This window comes from Nannobrachium achirus (assembly GCF_963921795.1).
Source record: "Nannobrachium achirus genome assembly, chromosome: 23".
Classification (NCBI taxonomy): Eukaryota; Metazoa; Chordata; class Actinopteri; order Myctophiformes; family Myctophidae; genus Nannobrachium; species Nannobrachium achirus.
This window is the reverse complement of record NC_137830.1, coordinates 29525639-29550638: the sequence shown is the minus strand read 5'-3', so window position 1 is coordinate 29550638 and position 25000 is coordinate 29525639. Positions and strand designations below refer to the sequence as shown.

Genomic DNA, 25000 nt, shown 5'->3' with positions numbered 1-25000 from the left:
GGCCTAATCAGAAGGAGGAGTATCTGTAAATTGAAAAACAATCCAGCACCAAGGAGATGAAGAGAAACTACTTCTCCCTGTGTGTCGTTGTGTGTAAATGAGAAGAGGAGGGTCTCTCTCTCTCTCTCTCTCTCTCTCTCTCTCTCTCTCTCTCTCTCCAGTGTGTGTGTGTGTGTGTGTGTGTGTGTGTGTGTGTGTGTGTGTGTGTGTGTGTGTGTGTGTGTGGCGACGCAATCTACGACTCGCTGCGCAACTCTGTGTCAAGTTGACCTAGGCTCTCAGAGAACATCAGAAGAAGTTAACGACCGTCAATTAAGCAGCTGCATGCACTGCTCTGAGTGCTCTCCTCTCCGGCCAGCGAGGCACGAGTAACGGAGTAACGAGGTGTTTTTTTGGCAGAGTAAAGCGTTATATATTACCGTTTTTGACAGAGTAATACCTTACACTACTCGTTACTGGATAAAGTAATAATATTACAGTAATATTGATAGTAAAATATGTTATTGTTGTTTAACATGGTATAGATACCATTTTCAGTGTCAATGCCATGATGTTTTGATCTGATAACTAATACACGAGACGAGAATCTGCCCCACTCCAGGGACAGAAAGATTGACCAGCGAAATGTCAAAGTGTCCAGGACACGGGATAACAAAAACGCCAAAACATTCTACATCCTTGACTTCTGAGTCCACGAGACTCAGTCACAACAACATCCCATCCATGTTATGTTTAATTGTCCAATCAGAATGTGACTAATGTATTCTGTAAACTCCATATATCTGTGAATCATTATGCTTGTCACTCAGAGAAACTATGGGTGAGAAAATGCTCTATACTGTACTTGTACAGTACTTTGAACTCTGACTAAACTTCAACACAAAAACGCATATTCTCCGGTGTGGTCTCATTCATTGTGTGGAGTATTTTATTATGATTGGGGAAAACTGTTTATCCATATGGAATATGATCCAAAATTCCATCAAATGGTCCATTCGATTGCCGGATTAGCTCCGAGGAGATATTGGTCTCTTCCGCTGCTAGAACCAGTTAACAACCAGCCGGGGATATTATCAGACGTTTCCCCTGACTCCCACGGAAAGGACTATCTCCCACACGTTTTTTCCTCCTGCGCGAGGAGAAATTACCTTGGGACGCCCCGAGCACAGGGAGGCAGAAAACACCTGCCGAAATCTAAACAACCTTTTTACAAACGGAACAATTGCACCATTTTTGAGCTTGAAGCCTCTCTCCAAAGCTTGGAGAATGAACTGATAACAGCCGTAACGGCTAAGATAGACAATGAGGAAATGAAACAGGTTGTTTCTAGGTGCCCCACAATTGCACCATTTTTGCCCATATGGAGAAAGGAATTCGGATATGATGACTCTCTCCCACATGTTTTTTTTTCTCCTGCGCGCGGAGAAACTACCATGGGACTTGAGAAGTGTGTATAAAGCACACAGTGTAAGTTTTGATTTTATTCATGCCTTTTTGGACTGAAAATCACAGATGGGTCAAGTACTTAAAGATTTGTACCGGCTAAGTTAGAGAATTGCTACCTCTAGCCCAAGCTGCGTTTTTATTGTTTAATGTTTTGTAGTCTATTGTTTTATCGCTTTTCGTTGCACGTTTGAGTAACAGAATAGGGACTGCGGTTTCCTGTTCTGAGGACATAGCAGACTGTTGGTCACAGATTCATGCTTGTCCATATTATTAGTTGGTGTTATTTAGCACGAGACTCCAGTTTAGTGTTGCCAGGACGAAAGTTATTTCTGTCCTGAAGGAAATTACACGATTTTGTTAGTGTACCCAGAACAAAAGCAATTGTTCTGAAGGGAGAATCTCTTGGCCAGTGCATAACCCAGCCACTTAACCACATAACAAATCGCGTGGTTATTTTATTAATAATAGCTGTTTCCAGCTACTTAATCACATAAGAAATAGCGTGGTTATTTTAATTGGTAGATTTCCTTTATGTTCCAGAACAGAACGTTCTGACGGAAATCTTCATGCTTTACGCTTACACGTCTTTGTTTTCGTCTCAGTCTTATCTTATTTTATTTTATTTTATTTCCGTCTCAGGCGACTCTGAGATGTTGAATACAGGAGCTTTTTATCTCAGCGCTCCTAAGAACATTTTTAAGAAACATGACCATTCAAGCTAAAAAAGCCCCCTGCTCCGAGAAGCAGTGTTTTTATCGTGTAAAACCTGGACCCACACGGATGAAAGGTTACAATCTAAACCCAGAACCTCTTTTTAACCCGGACCTCAAGTCATTCTGGAAGATCATCGGGGACTCCCAGTTATCAACACTGCCTAAAACTTTTCCTGGAACATGTCAATGGATATGTGCGGAGCTGTGGAGAAATCGGACATTATTTGCCACTGGATGTTCGAACCTCATCAGGAAGGAACAGAGGACGCAAGCAATGTTTTCAAGATGCTGAAGGGCTTGACAGAGCCCCCCCCCCCAGCCGAACCTGGCTGGCCTTTCACTCACAACGCGATGGGGCGCGTTGTGAGCTTGTCGATCTGCTACGTGACTTTCATGGATTACAATGTCCCGAAAAGAACAAACACTCTTGACCCTTGGGACGCCCCGAGATAATGGTACTATATATTTTGTTTACTTTTGACTAAGAACGACTTCTGGAAAGAAAAAAAAAAAAGAAAAATCAAGTTCTGACTGACAAACCTGTCTGTTAAATGTTTTTGATATATTGTCCGTCTAATCATCTCTAATCCAATTTTCCTCCCCTGGTTACATTTCGGTTTGTCTATTATGAAAGCAGGAAAATCAAACCAAGTATAAAGTGAGCGGTGCTACTTCTGTGTACAATATGGTACAATATGTGCTTGGCTTATGCTGCTTGCTTGCTCAATGCCTGCTGCTCGCGTGAGCTGCTTACGCTGCTTATAGGCTGGCACGGCCTATGTGTTATTTTATTGTTTTATTTTGGAAAAAAAAAAACTGAGGGGCTGGAATTGTTTTTTTTTATTTTCATTTTTTCTTATTTTTACCTTGAGAGGCCACGAGCCGTTTCAGTTTCTGTGTGACCTTGCTCTCTCTTTCTCTCTCAAAAATGGGTTTCATTCGCTCTTGTTCTTTATAATCTACTGTTTAAATTCTAATACAGGGCTTGATAACAATGTGCTGGGGTTATATTTGAATCTGTCTTGGGTTTTTCTCCCTCTGTATTGTGTTCTAACTCACTTGCCTGGTTTGCAAAACTAGGAATTATTTACACATATGACTGTCTCTCCCTCTCTCTCTCAAAGGGGATCTCATTCACTCTTGTTATGACTGCACTCGTACTTGATAACAACCAACACTGGGGTTATATTTGAATCTGTCTTTGGTTTTTCTCCCTCTGCCTTAATTATTTTTTTTCAATGACAGGTGACAGGGATTATTTTTACTTTATTTATTTCATTTTAGGGGACAGGACGGACTCGACCTGGATAGACAGGTATAGTGGAAGGAACTCCACTAACTCGCTACCACTGACGGCAGGTCAGGTGACCGACTTGACTGACTGACGGACTGTTTTATTTCAATTTTATTTTAACCAGTTTAATTTCATGACTGTTTATTTCATTTTAACCAGTTTTTCTCCTGTCCTCCTGTCAAAAACACCATATCCTGTGAAAACCGTTCCTCTTGCAGAGAACGTGTAAACAACTGACTTGTTGAGATTGTTTTCATTCCTCTCTAAAACAACTGATGGCTAGAAGACATCTGGCCTCCAAGGTCAAATGGTCTGTGTGTGTGAGATTTGTTGAACTTCTCTCCTTCAGTTAATGTCAACATCCCCCAACCAACTCAAAATAGATCCTCAATTATTTAGTAATCCTTTTCTTTTAAACCACATCTTAGGGACATGTACCAAAAACGTTTACTTTCACCAATATTTGCCAAAATCCAGTTTTAACGCATAAACTGCAGTTATGCATTAAAAAAAGGAAAGGCTAAACCCTGTTTTATTCAACCTTTTAATTTATCTATTTGGGTAATCCTTCATTCACTTTGATTACTCCCCCAGCAGGCTGAGACGGTTCCAAAAACAATTTAGATGGCTGGGCTCCATTCAAACCCGTTCAGTCAAATTCCACAATTATTACAACCCTACTGGGCTTATACGGGATTACACATTATGAAAAAAAAAAGAAAAAAAAAAGACATTATGATTATGTTATGTTTCTATTTAATTTTTCTTATTTTTATTTCTTTAAAGTTTCATTCATTTTCTGGTTAGAGAGGCTTTAAACAGGCCTCGCTAACTATTGTATGGTACACTTCCCCCCTCACAGGCCTGGAAGCTCACTAACTCTGACAGTGAGCAGAATCACTGTCCATCCACAAGGTTTACTGTACCTCTGTACCATCTGTTTCTCATTTGACCATATGTTAACAAATTAATTCTCCAAACATCAACAAAACAATTTTTGTCACACCCAATATTTTTGGCCGTGGCAAACGGGAATGTGTTTGGAGAATTAATATTTCTGTTTGGAGAATTAATATTTAGAATTAATATTTTTTCATTTTAATTTATTTCTTTCATATTTTCATATTTTCTGAATTCATATTCCATTTTCTGATTTCATATTTACATATTTCATTTTGTTTTCATTTCATCCCATTTAAATATATTTCATTTTGTGAAGTTGATTCCAATCCTCAACAGGGTTAATCTGTTTCCCCTAACAGAACAAACTGACACAACTTGTGTCCCCTTTTTGGTGATGTATCTAAACATTTCAATTTAATTTCTATATATAAATACCTTATTGCCTTACAGTATGGATTGATTTGTCCCTGTCTTTTCCCTTGTCTTACAGATAAAGATATTTTGAGATGATAATGGAGAATGATTTGACAGACACATACTTCACTACATGTCTGTCCAAAGTGGAAATGTCAAAAAGGATGATTCAAAAGTCCATATGTATTTCGTGAGTATGAAACTGCATCACACACGTTTTCCCGCTGTAAAGTGTTTTCTTTCAGACCTTGACTCGGACAAAAGCCAGTAGTGGTAAGGACTAAACTTCAACACAAAAACGAGGAATAGACAGTTGGCTTTAAGGGGGCTCCGGTTTGACACCTCCCAATAATGTGACAATTAAGACCACTCATTACCTAAAGGTAACCTCGGAGGTGTACGAATTATGACCGCCAAACGGCTGATTTTCGGATGCTGTCTAAATACATTTTGAATGCTTTTGTCTTTAACCTAAATTATGGTAAAGAGTCAAGTTCGTCTTGTTTTGACTAAAATCGGCCCCAAATTGTAATAACCACCCGGGAGCGTGATGCTGATGTGTTTTTATCTTGCTTGACATGGATAATTTCAAATCAATCTTGGACACATTGAACCTTTGTATATATAATAATTAATAATTAAGATAATAAAAATCTTTTACCTCTACTTAAAAAAAAAAAAAAAAGTTCAATTATGATATTCTGATTTAAATACCTTTGGAAATATACAGTTCTTTTGACTCTCCTCTTAAAAAAAAACTATCGAAATGTTTATGTTGACTTAAATTGTTCAATTATTATGTTCTGTTTCAAATACCTTAAAAAAAAGTTTAACCCATGTTTTCTTCCCTTGTTGTTTATGCTGCCTTGACATTTAACACTTCAAATGCTATCTCAGGAGGGAATTGATAGTAAAATATGTTATTGTTGTTTAACTCATTGAATGCCATTTCAAGATGGCCCCCAAGTACCAGACTGCCACTATCCTAGATTTCTAGTGCACGGATCAATTTTTAGTGCACGGATCGTGCACGCCCATGCACCATATATGCATCATATGTGTAGTACTTTTTAACAGCTTTCAAACAAAAAAATCCGCTTGGAAATCCGTTCAGGCATTCATGAGTTACAAGCCTTCAAAGTCAGACAAAACAAACACTGCCACCTTCCAAATTTCTAGTGCACGGATCAATTTTTAGTGCACGGATCGTGCACGCCCATGCCTAGATCATGCACCATATGTGTAGTACTTTTTAACAGCTTTCAAACAAAAAAATCCGCTTGGAAATCCGTTCAGGCATTCATGAGATACAAGCCTTCAAAGTCAGACAAAACAGCCATTTTTGACATTTTGAAAGATGTGTTTGTTATGGGGCTAAACATGCAATTTCGCAATTGCGATCATGCCTAATACATTTGAGGCATTTTTAGAATTTTTTTTATAAAAAAAGATTTTGAAAAAAAAAAAAAATCTTTTTTTTTTTTTTTTTTCAAAATGGCTTCCAACTCGGGAAACTCGGGCTGTGGCAGCCTGGGAGTACTGTAATAACTCGTGAAACTCGTGCCTTGGCAGTCAATGAGTTAACATGGTATAGATACCATTTTCAGTGTCAATGCCATGATGTTTTGATCTGATAACTAATACACGAGACGAGAATCTGCCCCACTCCAGGGACAGAAAGATTGACCAGCGAAATGTCAAAGTGTCCAGGACACGGGATAACAAAAACGCCAAAACATTCTACATCCTTGACTTCTGAGTCCACGAGACTCAGTCACAACAACATCCCATCCATGTTATGTTTAATTGTCCAATCAGAATGTGACTAATGTATTCTGTAAACTCCATATATCTGTGAATCATTATGCTTGTCACTCAGAGAAACTATGGGTGAGAAAATGCTCTATACTGTACTTGTACAGTACTTTGAACTCTGACTAAACTTCAACACAAAAACGCATATTCTCCGGTGTGGTCTCATTCATTGTGTGGAGTATTTTATTATGATTGGGGAAAACTGTTTATCCATATGGAATATGATCCAAAATTCCATCAAATATATTATTAGTAATTCGTTACTGCCCAACACTGCTCACAAGACATGATCTGTCAAACAATGACAGACTCTGAGGTAGGTCTCGGCCGCACGGAGTGCTATAAGGCTCCTGTCAACACAGGAGGGTTAGATGGTTCCCTGCAGGCTAAACTAAATCCTGGAGACAAGCCTCGCAGATTTCTAATACGGTAAACACCGCAGAAAGAGAATGTCTTTATCCTGCCTTAACATCCAATTATGCTGCAGGCATAGGAAAACTACTGACTGTGTGTGTGTGTGTGTGTGTGTGTGTGTGTGTGTGTGTGTGTGTGTGTGTGTGTGTGTGTGTGTGTGTGTGTGTGTTTGCAGGCACGTGCACACATAGACATCAAAGGGGGCTTGAGCCCCTGCCCTTTTATCCATCTGTAAAAAGTGCCCTCTCCAGACCATGAATGCAGTTATTTACTGTGGTGAAAGAAATGCAAATGCCCTCTTTCCATGCCATACCTGAAGGCAGCATTCAAAAGAATAGCTTTGTCCAAACTCTCCTGAACTTGAATGCAGCATCCTATGTTGAAAGAATTGTCCTATAGAAATCCATGCCGTACGCCACATCTCCAGTATTCACTTTATTTTGCTTAGTTTAGTGTGGTATCAAGTACCGATAATAGCCGACCTAACTTGAATGCAGCATCCTATGTTGAAAGAATTGTCCTATAGAAATCCATGCCGTACGCCACATCTCCAGTATTCACTTTATTTTGCTTAGTTTAGTGTGGTATCAAGTACCGATAATAGCCGACCTCCAAGGTCACAACGCGTCGCAGCAGCTTGGAGGTCGGCTATTTCCGATATTTTCACCAAAAGGCCCTTTTAGAAATGTCAACCCCTGCCTCTCTAACATTCTCTGCTCGTCCCTGCGTGCATGTGTGTGTGTGTGTGTGTGTGTGTGTGTGTGTGTGTGTGTGTGTGTGTGTGTGTGTGTGTGTGTGTGTGTACGCCATACATTGTGCTTGTGAGTCTACTGCGTACATGTACCGTGTCCCTGCGTGAACTGACACCTGAGTGCTCATTTGTCGGTCTTAAGTGCAGAGGAATTACGAGGAATAAAAGTGACCCAATTATGAGATCAGAATCAAGGAGCATGAATGTGTTTTGGAGCTGGGAGTGGTGCTGCGTGTGTTCAGATCTCTGTCATGGTAGTGGTTGTGGGTGGGCCGGGTGGGGCACAGAGCATAAACCTTCAGCCCAAATCCTGACTGTGTACACTCTGACCCATTTAGTTCCATTTGTGGACCGTCAAAAAGGAGAAAGCTAAACTGGATAGGCGCCCTTAGGAAGGGCACAAATAGCTTCACAAGACAGGCCCTAGACTGCAACCACAGAGAAAGATGACACCTTCAGACGTTCCTATAGACCTAAAGAACATGGGAGTGAGCTGTCAGGAAGCAAAAGCCTCTGCCCAGAAGGAGAGTGAAGGCCCTATGCCCCTCAACAGACCGTTCTCACCCCCCCTGCTTCACCCCCCATGACGAGCTTCAGACTCGCTTTCGGCATCATCCCTGCAGATGCACTGGGATGTTTTCGGCGTCTATCTTGTGAAGCGGAGGGAGAGTCTTAGTGCGCATGCGCCGACACATGTATACTTGAATATGTATCTACCGTTAGTGGGAATCGAACCCTGGCCTTAGTGATCCTAGCCATGCCACCCTACTGACTCAGACCTACAGACGGCGCGGCTCCGTCGTGGATAGTGCCGTGATCGGGAGAGTCGGGTGGCTGGTAAACCCTACATAGTGGTTTCGAATCCCTAGGGGAATGACTTTCTTTTTCTTAGACCACTGGGCATACCCGAAAAGTCCCCTACTTGAAGCAGTAGGGTACTTGACAGGGCTTCAGGTGTCTGACACCTTGGGGGTGAAAATGTGTTGCTCTCAACGGAAAGAGGATTAAGTCAAGTAAGTCAAAGGTCCATTTGGTTACAATGGCAGTAGGACCACTACTGGTTGACAAGTGGTAGTGCCTGAAGGTCAAAATGTATTGTCTTCCCTGTGTAATTCAGCACTTGCACTGGGTACCGTGCTAGAGTTACACAGAGCATCTTTAACAGTGTGATTAGGGATTGCAACCCACAGGCAAGTTGGCAACTGGGGTGAAGTACACAACAGAGAAACACACATGCACGCGCACGCACACGCACGCACACACACACACACACACACACACACACCCACACACACACACACACACACAGATAGAGAGAGGGTTCCCACACATATTTACCAATTAATTTCCCAAACTTTTCCAAAACCTTTCCAGAATATTTAACCCAATTTCCAGGACTATATAACAATAATTCAGCTCAATAACAGGTCGTTTACTCCTATGCGCAATGCCCAAAGACAGGTAGTGTATGCCAGTGGTTCTCAACCTTTTCAGGCCGTGACCCCCGAAATAATGTTTTATCTGGGGACCCCCCCCACCCTGACGAGCACTAAGAGTTGAGGAATTTTGTATAACACGGTTCTATTGTGAAAATAGCAGATCTACATGCTCACAACAGCGTTGTGAGCATGTAGATCGGCTATTTTCACAATTTCTGCCTCTAATATTTGACAATTTAGCCCATGTTTAATTTGTCATTTCACAGGTATTAACAAAAGCAATAACCAAAGACAATGCATAGCTATTTTTTTGCAGGACCTTCCAGGACCCTTGAAATAAATTCCAAAACTTTTCCAGTACTGGAATTCTTTTTTTTTCTAATTTCAAAATATTTCCAGGAATTTCATGACCGTGGGAACCCTGTAGACTAGAGAGAGAGAGAGAGAGAGAAGGCATCTCACCGGGTTGTCCGTCTGGTTGATGCCCAGCAGGAAGATGAGCTCGGAGAAGAAGAGCGCGGCCACCAGGTTGCGGTGGATGGCGTGCAGGTTGGAGCGCAGGTGGCTCAGCAGACACAGCAGGACGAAGGTGAGGAAGAGGAGGAACAGGGACACGGACACCGTGGTGTACGTCACTATCTTCAGCGGCAGGACGTCTCCATGCTGAGGGGAGGAGAGGAGAGATAAACAGACAGACATTTAAAAATGTAAAAAATATTAATATAGACCAAAGTAAACGGTTACCTCAATAGTACCTCTCTCATATATAGTACTAGGGCTTGTCATGGTCATGACATGTACATCGATTAATTAAATTAATTGATAATACAGCAGTGTGAATTTTGACAGCAAATTCTGATATAATTTTAGTCTTGATCTTTTGAATAACACATCCTTTAATTTAATCTTTTTTTTTAATTTTAATTTGTGTAGTCTTAGTCTAGTTTTAGTCGACTAAATATCAAAATATGTCTAGTCTAATGCCTCATTCACACTGTAGCAGCAAAGCTAATGGTTTGCTTGGTAATTCAATGTAATCTCAATGGAAACCAGCTTTAAAGCTTTCCAAGCTTTGTTCTCAGCATCTCCAGCATCTTAAAGCTGGTTTCCATTGAGATTACATTGAATTACCAAGCAAACCATTAGCTTTGCTGCTTACAGTGTGAATGAGGCATTAGTCTTTTAGTCTTAGTCAAAAATGATGTTTGATGGTACTTTATTTTTTATCATATTATTACTAACTGCACAGAGCAGCAGACAGATCCATATAAGTCTGTATTTTCTTACTAAAAGGACTCTCTTTCATGTGTTTATATTATCAATAAAAGATAATGGAGGTAAATTAATCTGTTTTCAATATTAGTCACACAGGGAAGGGGAAATAAATCATGTAATGGAATTGAAATGCATCGGTAATTGAGTTATAATCAAATTGTAGCCCTCTGAGTCGTCGTAACGAATCGGATCATCAGGTACCCTATTGTCTATACAGTGCATCTAGCTCAATAGTACCTCTCTCTTGGAGATGTCCATCAACACAGCAAAGCTGGTCATGTGGTTGCACTGACAGCTGATATGACTGTTGTTCCTGTTGAGCAGTTCACAGCCCTTGGAGGACCAGCCGCCCGTACCTCCAATCCTACACACACACACACACAAACAAACACACACACACACACACACACACACACACACACACACACACACACACACACACACACACACACACACACACACACACACACACACACACACACACACACACACACACACACACACACACACACACACACGCACGCACACAGGACATTAAAGTTGCAGCTTTATATGAGGATTTTACTGTGTATGTGTGTGTACATTTGTACATATGCAGAAACCTTGTATCTCTACGTTTTTTTGCAAAGGAAAGCTCTGCTTCATCATACAAGGCCGTCGCACAAAAGTAGTGAAAACAGCAGGTCTACAAGCACACAACGCCTCGCACCGTACTTGTAGATCGGCTGTTTTCACTAGTTTAGTTACTTTTTTAAACGATAAATACAAAATGAACGGTTTTCCACATACAAGGTTTCCACCCGACAACGACGATATACTTCTACAGTATGATTGTGAATGCCTTTGTGTAAGTGTACACGTGCGCGCGTATGTGTGTGTGTGCGTGCGTGTGTGAGTGTGTGTGACTCACGAGATGGAGTGGTTCCAGAACACACACACAGGCTTGCTCCTCTCCTCCGTCTCCAGCAGGGTGTATTGCAGGGTGATGGGGGGGTCCAGGGCAGCCGGGAGAGGGGGACCCTCGCTGTGCACCGTGGCGCTCACTATGGCCGTGTTGATCACCGGCCTGTTGGGGAGCCTGGACACGTGCACACACATACACACATACACATGACATGAATTAAGCAGAACAAATGGATCTGCATGTGCGCGACCCGGGTTTGAATCCTGGTTACACATAATGCACTATATTTTAAATGTACATTAAAATAGTATGAAATTATAGAATGAGACAAAAAATAAATATATATCCATGAATTCAAGTCTCCATGGGGTGAGTTACAGATAGAAAAAAAGTCATTTCGGGTACAGTGCTTGAGTAAATGTACCTAGTTACTATAGACTATTGCTGTATAGTAGCGTATGCAATAATTTGCGGAGACTCTTTGTGTCTCCATAGGGAAGCACTGTTGGACATCAAATTATTGGCTTAGGAATGCGACAAAATCAAAAACAAAACATTAATTCATTAATTCAAGTCTCCATTGGGTGAGTAATCGATAGGAGAAAGTTACTTGCAGATTTGCGGACTTGGTCCGCTATTCAACATGCAGATGTGCTATTTAGAAATCATTGAATAGTGTGGATTCATTAATGGACATGGAGTATTCTATGATGTAAGCGTTACCTGAGACTCCTGCGGTCAGGGTCAAACCTCTCGGGGAGGAGCTGACCCAGCGACCTGTACACGATCACCACGGCGACGGGCTGATGGGGGGCGGGCTCGACGTGGCGCCGCTCCCTGTTGGACGGCGTGGGCTGGAGGTCCTCCTCCTCCTCCTCCTCCTCCTCCTCAGGGGGCGCGGTCTGAGCCGAGGGGGCGGGGCTAGGCTCCACTGAGAAACAATACGGGAGACGGTTGTTCTCTCATTTACAATTTAAGCTGTCCGTTGTATTGAACATCACAATTACACAATGTATAAGCAGAACAAGTACGGTTGAAATCCATACTGTACATGAAACAAACTATTATTTAACCACTAGACCAGATCAGAAGATGGTGTTGTATAATGCCTGATTTTACACTTGGTTGCACGCTGAAAATAGCTGATCTACAAGAGCGCAACCAGACATAAAATGACTTCTCTTGTAGTTCTACTGGACATCTTCTCCACTAGTACCTCCCTAACATTTTAGTCTAGTTTTTATTTGTTGGTTAATTGTCAATATATTTAGTTTCAGTCACCGTAAGTTCATTTTCGTTTAGTTTTAGTTTTGTTTTTGCCAGTAAAAAAAGGTAGTCGACGAGCATTTTTCATCATGGTTTTAGTCAATAATGGCCAACGTATCAGCCAAACCAATGTGGTTGGTGTGTGTGTGTGTGTGTGTGTGTGTGTGTGTGTGTGTGTTTGTGTTTGTGTGTGTGTGTGTGTGTGTGTGTGTGTGTGTGTGTGTGTGTGTGTGTGTGTGTGTGTGTGTGTGTGTTTGTGTGCGTGCCTGCGTGCGTGCGTGCGTGCGTGCGTGCGTGCGTGCGTGCGTGCGTGTGTGTACCTTTGTGCTCCTTGGGGCCGGTGTTGAACTGGGGGAAGTGGACGGTGGTGTGCAGCTCTCGGGGGTACGCCTCCTGGATGTCCTGGAACCGCGGGAAGGTTGCCTTCTCAGGGTCCGACACGTCCAGGTAGTCCACCACCACGACTGGAGGGGGAAAGACCACGTCGGGTCAGCTAAGTCAGTGGTTTTCAACCTTTTTCATATCAAGGTCCATTATTTATTCAGCATTTGAGCCACGGAGGTATTACACCATCTGTACACCATTTGATGAGATTTATTCACTGTGGGTGATTGTACACGAGGTTCCTGCATGTATGATGTACACATGTTGTTCATTAAGCTAATCATCTGTGGGGACCCCCCAAAATAATTTGGGGACCCTCACCACTGGCCTAATCCATAGTAAACTGTCCTTAAAAAAAAAAAAAAAAGAGAGAATCACTGCTATAAAGCATTCAGAGATTGTGTAATAGTCGTCTGGCTACGCGAGACTAGGCAGTCTACAGTCAGCATCCCACGACTCACTCATGTTGTCGGTGACGATAGTGAAGGGTTTGAGGTACGTCTTCCTGACGTTCTGTGCCAGCGTGTTGGCGTACTCCTCAAAGTGGCGCAGCAGGTGGGCCGTGCCCCCCTCCGTCCTCTGGATCTGCTCCCAGTGCTCCTTGGTGCTCGGGTCCAAGATGGCGCTGCCAGCACGCACCAAGTTCTGGAAATGTAAAGAGCGAAAAGGGCATTTTTATGTTCACCCGTGCCACTATCCAAACGAATTGTATGTGTATACAGTATTGCTACTGTAATGTTTCATATTATATTCCATATTGTCCCTTGAAAACAGTATCAGGAAATTATAGATGAAGCTAAAATTCAGGACTTTAATTAAAGGTACTTTTTGTTAAGATATGTGTAGTTCTATATTCACATATAGAGCCCTAATAATCCAATCATGAGAACTAATAATGATGCATATATTGACAATATTGCTGAAAGGTTCGAGTTCGACTCGGTCGAGTTAGCACGGCTGTTCACCCCAGAGTCAGGATCTGCCTGACGTTTCCTCTTCCTTAAGAGGGGGTTTTTCGTTACCATTGTCGCAAATTGCTTGCTCAGGGTGGGGGCCTCAGACTTGTGAGGTATCCGCTCGGGTTCTCTCGAGGGGGTACCTCACGGGTACAGGTTCTGCTCGGGTTCTCTCTCTCCTCCCCCCCACCCCCCCTACCCTTACCTCCCCTTCCCCTCCCCTTCCCCTCCCCCTACACACGCATGCGCATGCAGCGCCTGTGTGTGTGTGTGCGTTTGTTCGTTCGTTGCTTCGTTCGTTCTTGTACATACGCATGCAGGACCTGTGTATGTGTGTGCGTGTGCCCCTTGTTTGTCTTTCCCTTGTCTCTCCCTTGTTTCTCCCTCTCTCCTCTCTCTCTCTCATGGCTCTTTAGCCTTTGTAAAGTGTCTTGAGATAACTTGTTATGATTTGACACTTTTTTTTTTAAACAATATATTTATTGAAATTTTTCAGAATGTACAGAATATGTATGTTAATATATTGAACATTAAAACAATAAGACATATAGACACTACATACAAAACACAGACAATAAAAAAAAACAATTACATGGAACGTCAAGACCATATCAACAAACAAACAATAGCAACAAAACAAAAAAAATGATTTGACACTTTAATAAAATTGAATTGAATTGAATTGAATTGAATTAACAGGGCCATACAAAGGATCATATTTGAAAATTCCACTATTTGTGTACTCAACTCTATTGCTATAGAGTGATTGTTCAGTAACAGGGGTCTCCCTGTCTCCCTAGCTCTTTTGTAAACAGAAAATACATGTTCAAGTTGGAATACCAATTTCATCCAAATCCAATCAGGAGAAAGATCTCATACAGGATTATAGACAGAAAAATTAGGAGACAAAATGTGTGTCTTCTATAAGAGGGAATAGTGATCTCCCTATAAGGATCAACCAGTGGGGGGCAGTGTTTAACCAGTGCCAAGGATTGGGTTTCAACAAAGGACATCTTCATTCTAATGTCAGTAAGTTTAAGACAGCTGTGAAGACACCCTGGAGCCTTTTGGCTGTCCTGAGTGACAATAGGAAATATCACTCGTTTAACGGAAAGACGGTTACTTTTGAAAACATGAATCTAATTTGAACTCACACACTCACACACACACACACACACACACACACACACACACACACACACACACACACACACACACACACACACACACACACACACACACACACACACACAATTATTCATAAAACGAGATCTTGCTTTAGTTCATTAGTAGAATGTGGGAAGATAGTTTGCATGTTTTCCATGTTTGCTCTACAAACATCAAATTTATTTGATTGGAGGATAAAAAACACTCACTCAAATTCAATAATTTTAGTACTTTTCCCACCTCCTCCAGTGGTGGAAAAAATTATAAAATGTTTTACCTAATTAAAAGTATTGATACTGCAATATAGAAATACTCTGTTAGGGTGCCCTCACACCAAAATACCTATGAGAGTGGAATCCGCGTTCCGCCAATGCATTTCAATGAGAGTGAAGTGGTTTCATGCCAGCAGAGGATTTCTGCAAAAAACGCTCCCTTCTCATTGAAATGCATTGGCGGAATGCAGATTCCACTCTCATAGGTATTTTGGTGTGAGGGCACCCTTACATAAAAGTCTGGAATTCTAAATTTACTTGAGTAAAAGTACAAAAGTATTGGTATCAAAATGTACCAAAAGTAGAAAGTACTCATTACGCAGAATGTCCCATTTCAAGTTCTGAAATCTAAAAAAAAAAGAGCAGATCTACAAGCTCACAATGCTTTGCATCGCTGTAGTGGAGTAGAAGTAAAAGTACTGAACACTATAAATACTCAAGTAGAGTACAAATGCCTCAAAATTGTACTTAAGTACAGTACTTAAGCAAATGTACTTAGTTACTTTACACCACTGCGTACCTGGTTGAAGTCAGCGTCCCGCGTGGCGGTGAGGTGGAAGCCCGCCTGCTGGCTCTCGTAGCGCAGCACGCGGGTCAGCAGCTGGGCCGCCGTCTTCACGTCGTTGCCGTAGAAACGCTGCGTGTGGTTGGTGGCGTTGTGGAGCAGCCGCACGATGGTCTTGGAGCGCTCACTGTCCATGCTGGAGCCGTTGGAGCGCTGGAGCTCCTCGTTCTGCATGGACACATAAGAATAAGAATAAGAATAATTACAACTTTATTTGTGTAGCATCGTTCATGACATGAAATGCAGCTCAAAGTGCTTTACAGAGCAAGAATTAAGTGCTTTACAGAAAAAGTACAAATGATTAACAATAAAGCAGAAAAGAAAAGAAAAGTAAAAACATACAACTTTTTTTTAAAAAGGCAGTGGGTCAGGCAAAACAAACCATGAACCTATCAAAAGACAGAGTGGAGAAAGGGATGAGTATAGGGAGAGGTAGAGAGAGGAAGGAATAGAGGAGTAGGGGTGGATGGAGAGAGATGAACAGAGGAGGAAAGAAAACATGAGGCGGTCGATGTTGAAGACAGCTGGGTCAGCTGAGGAGTCACAATCAATGCGATCAAGACGTGCAGAATTGACATATCAATAGACCAATCAATCTCCTATGTCATGTGTGCAAGTGACCAATAAACATTTGGCATCGTCGGTAACATGTAAAACATATGACCAATGAGACCAAATGTTTATCTGCTTGTGTTAACACCTGGGATTTGAGAATGGACCAGTTGATTGGACAAGTGTTGATTGCATTGATTGTGACTTCCCAGCCAGCCCAGCTGTGTTTAAAATCGACCGCCTCCGCTAAACTAAACATATTAACCACAAGCCTAATGGGGTGCCCGCTGGCCTAGCGGTCCAGGCGCATACCACATAGGCTCTGATGCATGACAGCGTGTTGCGGGTTCGAGCCAGGAAAAAAAGAGACTCTCTGCTACACTTCTGAAAATGGATTTCTTCAAATCTCTTACAGGATATACTGTACTGTTCTGCCAAATTACACTTTTGCACAGCTACATGCACAGTCTAATGAATTGTATCTGCACTAGAATATCGCCCGCCTTTGGCGGGCGAATCCTAGAGTTCCATGCACACACACGCACAACTGCTCCAAGCCATGTTGCCCACAAAAAGCACTGTTTCTTCATGTATTTTGAGTGTGTGTGTGTGTGTGTGTGTGTGTGTGTGTGTGTGTGTGTGTGTGTGTGTGTGTGTGTGTGTGTGTGTTTGTGTGTGTGTGTGTGTGTAACCTGAGACTCTCTCTCTCTCTCTCTCTCTCTCTCTCTCTCTCTTTCTCTCTCTCTCTCTCCCCCTGTGCAGCTGACCCCCCCCCCCTTCCCTCTTGTAACCTGAGACTCTCTCTCTCTCTCTCTCTCTCTCTCTCTCTCTTGCTCTCTAGCGAATGAGCGGACGGCATAGGGTTGTGGGCGGTATTCCGTGAGTTCTACCGACATACATCTGATCTACATCTGATCTACCTATGAGTTGAGGTGGATGTGAAGTAGGCGTGAATGGGCTTGGAAGTGGGATGCGGCTCTTAAAGGATTGTAGAATAGGATTGTCAACTAATTTAATAAAAATGACCAGAAGTGATTAACACTGTAATGAACTCACAGTGTAAAGGCTAGTGTATATCAATGTCAGAGCAAAAGAATATATATATATATATATATATATATATATATATATATATATATATATATATATCGTCACTGTCGGGCAGAAACCTTGTATCTCCAAGTTTCAAATTTGTATGTTTTTTTTCACAAAGCAAAACCCTGCTTCATTATACAAGGCCGTCGCACAAAAGTAGTGAAAACAGCAGATCTACAAGCACACAACGCCTCGCACCGCGAGGCGTTGCGTGCTTGTAGATCTGCTGTTTTCACTAGTTTAAATTATTTTAAAAAATGATAAATGCAAAACGAACGTTTTTGGACATACTGTACAAGGTTTTCACCCGACAACGACGATATATACCGGTTTGTACCGATATATATATATCAATAGATGACTTGTGTTTAGTCTGACTCTTAACCCTGTGCATTCATGGTATATCGCACAGTGAGTTTGAACTGGATTAGTGCTCTGGGACGAACCATTTTCTTCAGATGAGAGAAGGTGACGGTGGTGCAGTTGAACATCTCGGGAGGCAGCCAGCCCTTCTCATCGCTACAGTGACGGATGGCCGTGCCTGACGACGGAAAAACAAAAGAAGCACATCAGTCAACTCCAAATCCTGGATCGTGTTTCAGCTGGCACACTCAAATCTGAGGTGTTCATTTAGACAATGGACCCCATAAATCTGCAGGATTAAATTAAAACTCTGGATTTGGCTGTGTATGATGACATGTTGTACAATGTCTATTTATGAAATGTCTGTTCAGTTATGTCCATGCATTGGTATTAAAGCTGCGATCTGTAGGTTTTATGTCCTCTCCAAACGGAGAGAGGTTATTGCAACTGTAACAGCTGGGATTTGAAGCAGGGTTTTCTTTTTTTTTAAGATTTGTTTTTGGGCAGTAGACTGACTGCCCATGGGGGGAGAGGTGGGGAGTGACATGCAGCAAAGGTCGTCTGGATCGGGAATCGAACCGGCTACGCCGTCAGGCATCAATGTCTATGTGGCAATGCCTAAGGTATGGTATGTGCCTGGACCAGTAGGCCAGCAGGCGCCCTCGAAGCAGGGTTTTCAAACCAAATATCTACGGCTCTATCAAGATGAGGGAATCCCTGCTTGGCCAGGGGAGATATTGGGCTTTGGGTAGTACTAGAATTACACCCAACCACTGTAGATGTACAGTACTACTGTACATTGATTTAACATGCCACACATGATGTTCAACCTGAGAAATGCATAAATATAATTTACGCATGAATGAGTGTAAGAGCCACTACTTACTACATCCCGAAACCTATTTATTAGAAATGTGCTGTTACGAATACAAATGTATTATTATGTTTAATTTAAACGCCAAAAAAATATCAGATCTACAAGCTTTCAACTCGTCACATTGCAACGTGTTGTTAGCTTGTAGCTCAGCTATTCTCAGCAAGTGACATTGCCGTAAGATGCAGTATAACTCAGCCTTTAGCTGTCCTGGCAGAAGAGTATTTGATAACACATGGCATGAATTCAGCGTGTGATTGGATAAATGTACAACCCAAAGTAAGTCTGTGGAACTTGGTTGGAGATCTTTACACATGCAAAGCATTCCCTTTTCTTTTCAGTGACAGAAGCGGCGATGGTGAAAAGGAGAGAAAGCACTGGGTAATGTAACCAAATAAATTGGCTAACGAGTCTGGAGAGACAACAAAAGGGTTGCTAAGGCGCTCACGGTAACTAAGGGGATAGCCAGCGAAGTGTGGGTGCTTTATTGGGGAAAGATCAGTGTACTTGAGTCTTGACTTCACAGCTAATCTCTCTCTTCTCTCACGCACGCACGCACGCACGCACGCACGCACGCACGCACGCACGCACGCACGCACGCACGCACGCACGCACGCACGCACGCACGCACACACACACACACACACACACACACACACACACACACACACACACACACACACACACACACACACACACACACACACACACACACACACACACACACACACACACACACGTATCTCTCTATGTCTCACCCCCCCACTACTAAACTATTGTAGTTTATGTGTTGGGTATTGTAGTTCCTATCAATGGGAGAAAACACTAGTACTCACCAATGGATCCTTTGGGGCAGTTCATGGCAGCGGGTCCTCCAAACTTGGTCTTTGGCCACCAGATGCCCGCGTCGAAAGCCTTTGGACAGCCCTCGTACACCACTATGGAGGACAGAGGACACAGGACACTCAGGGAGGGACAGTAGACATCATGTGTCTCAAACTTGGAATTCACAAAGTAAAGTCTGGACTCCATAGTGTTCATTTAACACTGTGTAAACATGGGCCCACAATGGAGCCGGGTACTTGTTACCCCAAGTTCAGAGTTGAACGTTCACTCAGATATTTTGCTGGTTACCATAGCTAGGATCAACTGTTAGTACTTCTAGTTTTAGGTATTACTGTAATACTGTAGATATTATTTATTACACAGAACCTCCACACTATTTATCAGAGAGCAAACCGAGCAAGTTGAATGAAAATTCACACAGGAAGTGAATTGTAAGATTAAAAAATTGATGTAAATCAATCTAAACCACATCGCTTTCAACAAAAGGAAAAAAAGTCTTTCTATGTCAAAGGTCATATGCGTTGCCAGTTTCTCTGGATGCCATGTGGCATCATGTCTCATTGTTAACCTTCACCTTATAAAACACATACATACACACACACAGATCCATGTTAATCCTACACCAGCGATTACACAACTCCTGATACATAATTCATACTGGCGTATCTGGTTTATGAAAGAAGAAAAAACGGGTTGAGACCTGCAGAACCTTTGGCTGCGCTTGGTAGCTCTTCTACAGCAGCACAGACCCAGGCATGTGTCGAAAGCCCAATAATCCCACAGGGTTACGTTAACTCTATCAGCACTGTACACCCTCAAATCCTGATTTGTACATGCCTGTAGGGGTCCATTTGGCTCCATTTGTTGTAGTTGTAGTTATTGCTGATTGTTAGTATCATTATAAGTTCCGTTTTAATGTGGATCCTTTTGATTTGGGGTCTCTTTGAATAAAGCCAAAACCCCAGAGTTGGTGTACGTTTGTCTAAGGAAACATTCTTTAAATAATGATTCTCTCACTAACGTAGGTTGTTTCTTAATGCACTTCCTAACTTCCTTCCTTTCCTCTGTCGATATTCTCGGTACTTCCCCGCCTCCTCACTTCTCTTCCTCTCTTCCTTCCTCACCCTTCCGACATCTCTTTACGGTATGTCGTTCAGAATTTGGGACCAGAACTTTATTCCTAACTCCCCAACTTACACCATTGGTGGAGAAAAGGACTCAAATCCAACGAATCAAAACATAAACAAAGCTAATCTTGGGGGTAGGGGCATAGCTGCCACGTCTGTGTGTTATAAGCGTCTCGTAAATATCGCTAATTGCGGGTTGCAGGTTTTTGGGCTTGTTTCCAAAGTGTAGTTGCTTATTTGGGCTTGCTTCCTAAAGTTGTCTACAACGTTTAGATAGTAAAGTTTGACTGAGCTCCATAGTCTGTCATATTGCAGGATCCGTCCATCCACAACCTAACCTTAAGTCACCAGCCAGGCTGTCAGCACACACGCACACGCACACAAGCACAAGCACAAGCACATGTCCAATATTCATTCATGATTGACGAAAGCACAAATTGCATTGGGAGTCGCTTCTTTTGGGCTTGTTGCTTGTTTCTCTCAGGAAATCTGGCAACACTGGGTTGCAGGTCCTTCAACAGGGCGACATACCAATGTGAAAAAACGTTGGGGCTTCTCTGTTCATACAAATTCCAAACACGTTCTCCAACTCTCATGTCCTCATAATAGATGGACAAACGTTAGCTTTTTGTTCTGCTTTGGTCCATTCAAATGCTACTGTATTGTTGGTGCCAAGTTAGCCTGCTAACCAGACTGCCTCTTCTGCTTGACTGGAGGGCAACAAAGACACAGTTAGCTCGGCTACAACACCAGCAGATGCGAGATACGCCATTTTGTCTTCAGTTGACGACGTTTTCACCTTTGATTCACCCTGCGTGTGTGGCACTCCAGCTCATTCAAATATATCGGCATTATATGTTCATTTCACTCTGAAAGGGTAAAAACTGACCCAACTCAAGGGTTCAATATGAGGTGCTTTTATTATAGCACATAATATTATGCATCTTTTTTTCCTTTTTTGTATTTAAGGATTATTTAAGTAATTATTTTAGTCTTCTGTGGTACTTTTAAGCTGACTCAAGAGAGCTACGCTACTCTTTTTGCAATTTTCTTCCATTGCGGGTGCACTGTGGCAACACTGTATGACATTAACATTGGCTGAATGATAATGTAAATCAATTGGGCAATATGTTTTTTGTTGTTTGTTTGTTGTTGGTTTGGATCAAAAAAGCATTAGATCAATGGTTCTCTAAGTGGGGTCCAGTGACCATTTGTACACTCTTAGAGTTATGGGAGTCCATAAAATGTAAAAAAGCTTGAAAACCGCTGCATTTGATTATTCAATTGTAAAGTGAATGAAAACCAAAACAAAAGATGCATTCACTCACCCTCGCAGCCCGTGGCCGTGACCTCGGCGAAGGGGTTGTCACAGCGGTTACACTGGCGTCCTATGACCCCGCCCTTGCAGGGGCACTGTCCTGTGTGGGGGTCGCAGGTTCGAGACTCGGAGCCCAGCGGGAAACACTCACAGGGGTAGCAGGTGTCATCGCCCTCAGGACGATAGTAGTTATCCTACAGAGAGGACGAATATGGAGGTGGGTGTGGGGGTCATGAGAGGAAAGGAGACAAAAGAGAAAAGTTGTCAATTCACTGCTCATCTCAAATGCATCCGTCAATCTGTCTGTCAGTCCATGTTAATTTCATGTACATTTACAGACTTAATTTAACAGTGCTGTGTACAGTGACATACAGGTGCAAAAGTACAGTGAAATAAACATTCATTCCTGAGGTCTGTATCCTCACAAAGAAGTAGAGGACTTGGAATCCAGAGTGTTCGTTCTACTCTGAAGAACGGAATTCATAATAACACAGAAGCAATAGAAAGGAGGTGATTGATTCCTAATAGGCCTGACCTAAGTTTTCTGAAAAAACGATTTTATTCAAAAATTACCCTGCAAAAACAAATATGTTACTACAGTACATACTGTACATGTACTGTAATACACTAAAATGTCATTTTGGGGGTGAACTACTCCTTTAAGCTCTCTGGCGTTTTTCCTTTTGACAGATATATGTACAAATACTTTATATGTTCATGTTTAGACATTTCTGTCATTCATTCATTCAACCAATCAATCAATCAATCAATCAATCAATCAATCAATCAATCAAGCAAGCAATCAATCAATCAATCAATCAATCAATCAATCAATCAAACCATCTCAAAACAGAATCACTCCTGAAAATATACTGTAACATCCTTCATTTAACTTTGCAAATTAAAGTGGCAAATTGATAAATGAACACTGAGGATGTTATAGCGTATCTACTGCAGATTATGACCACAGCAAATCCAGTGATTCGTGGAGCGATGCCCTCTATGATAGATGTGTTGTTCACACACTTTTGTGTGTGAACAACACTCTAAAGCACTCTAAACCACTCTAAAGCAGGGGTCTTCAACAGGGGGTCCGGGACCCCTAGGGGGTCCTCAGAGTTACTACAGGGGGTCCTCCAAATCTTTGAGTGATAGAAACTTTTTTTTTATATTAGCTATTTGAACCCTGGCATCCATATTCTGAGAACTTTAGCCAAAAATAGCAGATCTACAAGCTCGAGGCGTTGTGAGCTTGTAGATCGGCTATTTTTGGCAAAGAGCTTTGGTGTAGAGGGGAAAAAGAGCAGACTAAGTACAGAGTGAAAGGTCAAGTATTGACGGTTCAAGTGGTTAAATATCTGAAAACACAAATTGACATGAATCCAAAATACACTGAAGATTGTGCTGTCAAAAGATGAAACTATGGGGCTGTTAAGTCTGACATCATTTTGTAGGCAGAGGAGAATTTTTGGCCCCAGCGCCCGTGAATCTTTTTACTATTTTTACTATTTACAAATTTTTCTTCTCTTTGTTGTTGAAAGGAAAGTGGTAGAATTATACTTTAGCCGTTATTTTTGTCTCGGATCTGTTGAAATAGCGAGGAACAGATATTGACAATAAATCTGCTTGGAGGTCTGACTACAAAATGATGTCATGGCTTAAAAGACCCATATGGAATTGGAATCTATGAAAAGGTTGTGGGGGTCCCTGCTTCATCTCTCTCTCAACTAAGGGGTCCTTGGCCTGAAAACGTTGAAGACCACTGCTCTAAAATGTCCAAACAACAAATGGAAGCTATGGTGCTCTCAGGGTTAAATGAACAACCCAGGTTTTTACAGCACACCCACTGCCAGGAACAAACGCCTGTTTTGTTTGATAATTACAGTTTAAGGTTTGGGTCCGAGTGTGTGTGTGTGTGTGTGTGTGTGTGTGTGTGTGTGTGTGTGTGTGTGTGTGTGTGTGTGTGTGTGTGTGTGTGTGTGTGTGTGTGTGTGTGTGTGTGTGCGTGCGTGCGTGTGTGTGTATGTGGATAGAAGGGTGGGTGGGTGTGCGTGTGTGCTCAGGTAGAAATATGTGCCTGGGGGACTTGAGGTCACAGATACAAACCAAACATGCATTTCCTATCCCATCCAATCCCAGCACTGAGAATGACTGTGTATCTCTTTGCAGAGGATGCTACATGGAGTCAGAATGTTATTGTTGTTGTTGTTGTTTTTGTTTTTTTTACCTTGCAGCGACACTCTCCGTTGGTCTTGTTGCAGTCGGGGTGGAAGCCCTTGTTCACGTCACAGTTACAGGGACCACACATGGGGTTCCCCCACCAGCCTCGAGGACACGGCCTCTCCACTCTGACAACACACAAACCACCACGTTTAATAGTAATACATAAATAAATAAAATAATAATAATAATATATTTTATTTGTAACGCACTTTACATTTTCACAAATCTCTACAGAGATTAAAATCAATGGCATTAAAACAGCAAAGGCAACAAACAACGACGAAAAAGTCGCTTTGTTAAAAAGGTAGGTTTTCGGCAAATGAATATGCTTTTGGTTTCTCTTTTGGTTTCAGCATCACTACACCAGCACCACCCTCATTTGGGATGGACCTCATCCTGTGTCTTCATTCCGTACTTGCCTGTTTTGCTAACATGGACACATCAACAACAATAGCCTGCAGACTGTAGCGGAGTATCTGGCACGTTGCCTGCCACACTATCTATCGATCTAAAATACACTTCCTCCACCCGTTTAACACGGTGCGATGGTGCCTCGCTCAACGCGCACACACATACACACGCGTGCACACACTCATGCTTGTATTACTATACTTATGTGGACAT

The 25000-nt window shown here is 42.1% G+C and overlaps 1 protein-coding gene across 1 annotated transcript in view; it reads right to left on the bottom strand.

Annotated features, from left to right (window-relative positions):
• Positions 1-25000, bottom strand: part of celsr1a (cadherin EGF LAG seven-pass G-type receptor 1a) — a gene marked incomplete at its 5' end in the record, with an annotated part of 187771 nt that overhangs the window by 18306 nt on the left and 144465 nt on the right. Inside the window, 11 exons of the mRNA XM_080754310.1 lie at positions 9652-9852; positions 10702-10828; positions 11375-11542; positions 12092-12299; positions 12955-13098; positions 13480-13663; positions 15934-16146; positions 18072-18166; positions 19699-19800; positions 22164-22347; positions 24381-24501. Coding sequence (XP_080610436.1) covers positions 9652-9852; positions 10702-10828; positions 11375-11542; positions 12092-12299; positions 12955-13098; positions 13480-13663; positions 15934-16146; positions 18072-18166; positions 19699-19800; positions 22164-22347; positions 24381-24501 — 1747 coding nt within the window. The remainder of the gene's footprint in view (positions 1-9651; positions 9853-10701; positions 10829-11374; positions 11543-12091; positions 12300-12954; positions 13099-13479; positions 13664-15933; positions 16147-18071; positions 18167-19698; positions 19801-22163; positions 22348-24380; positions 24502-25000) is intronic.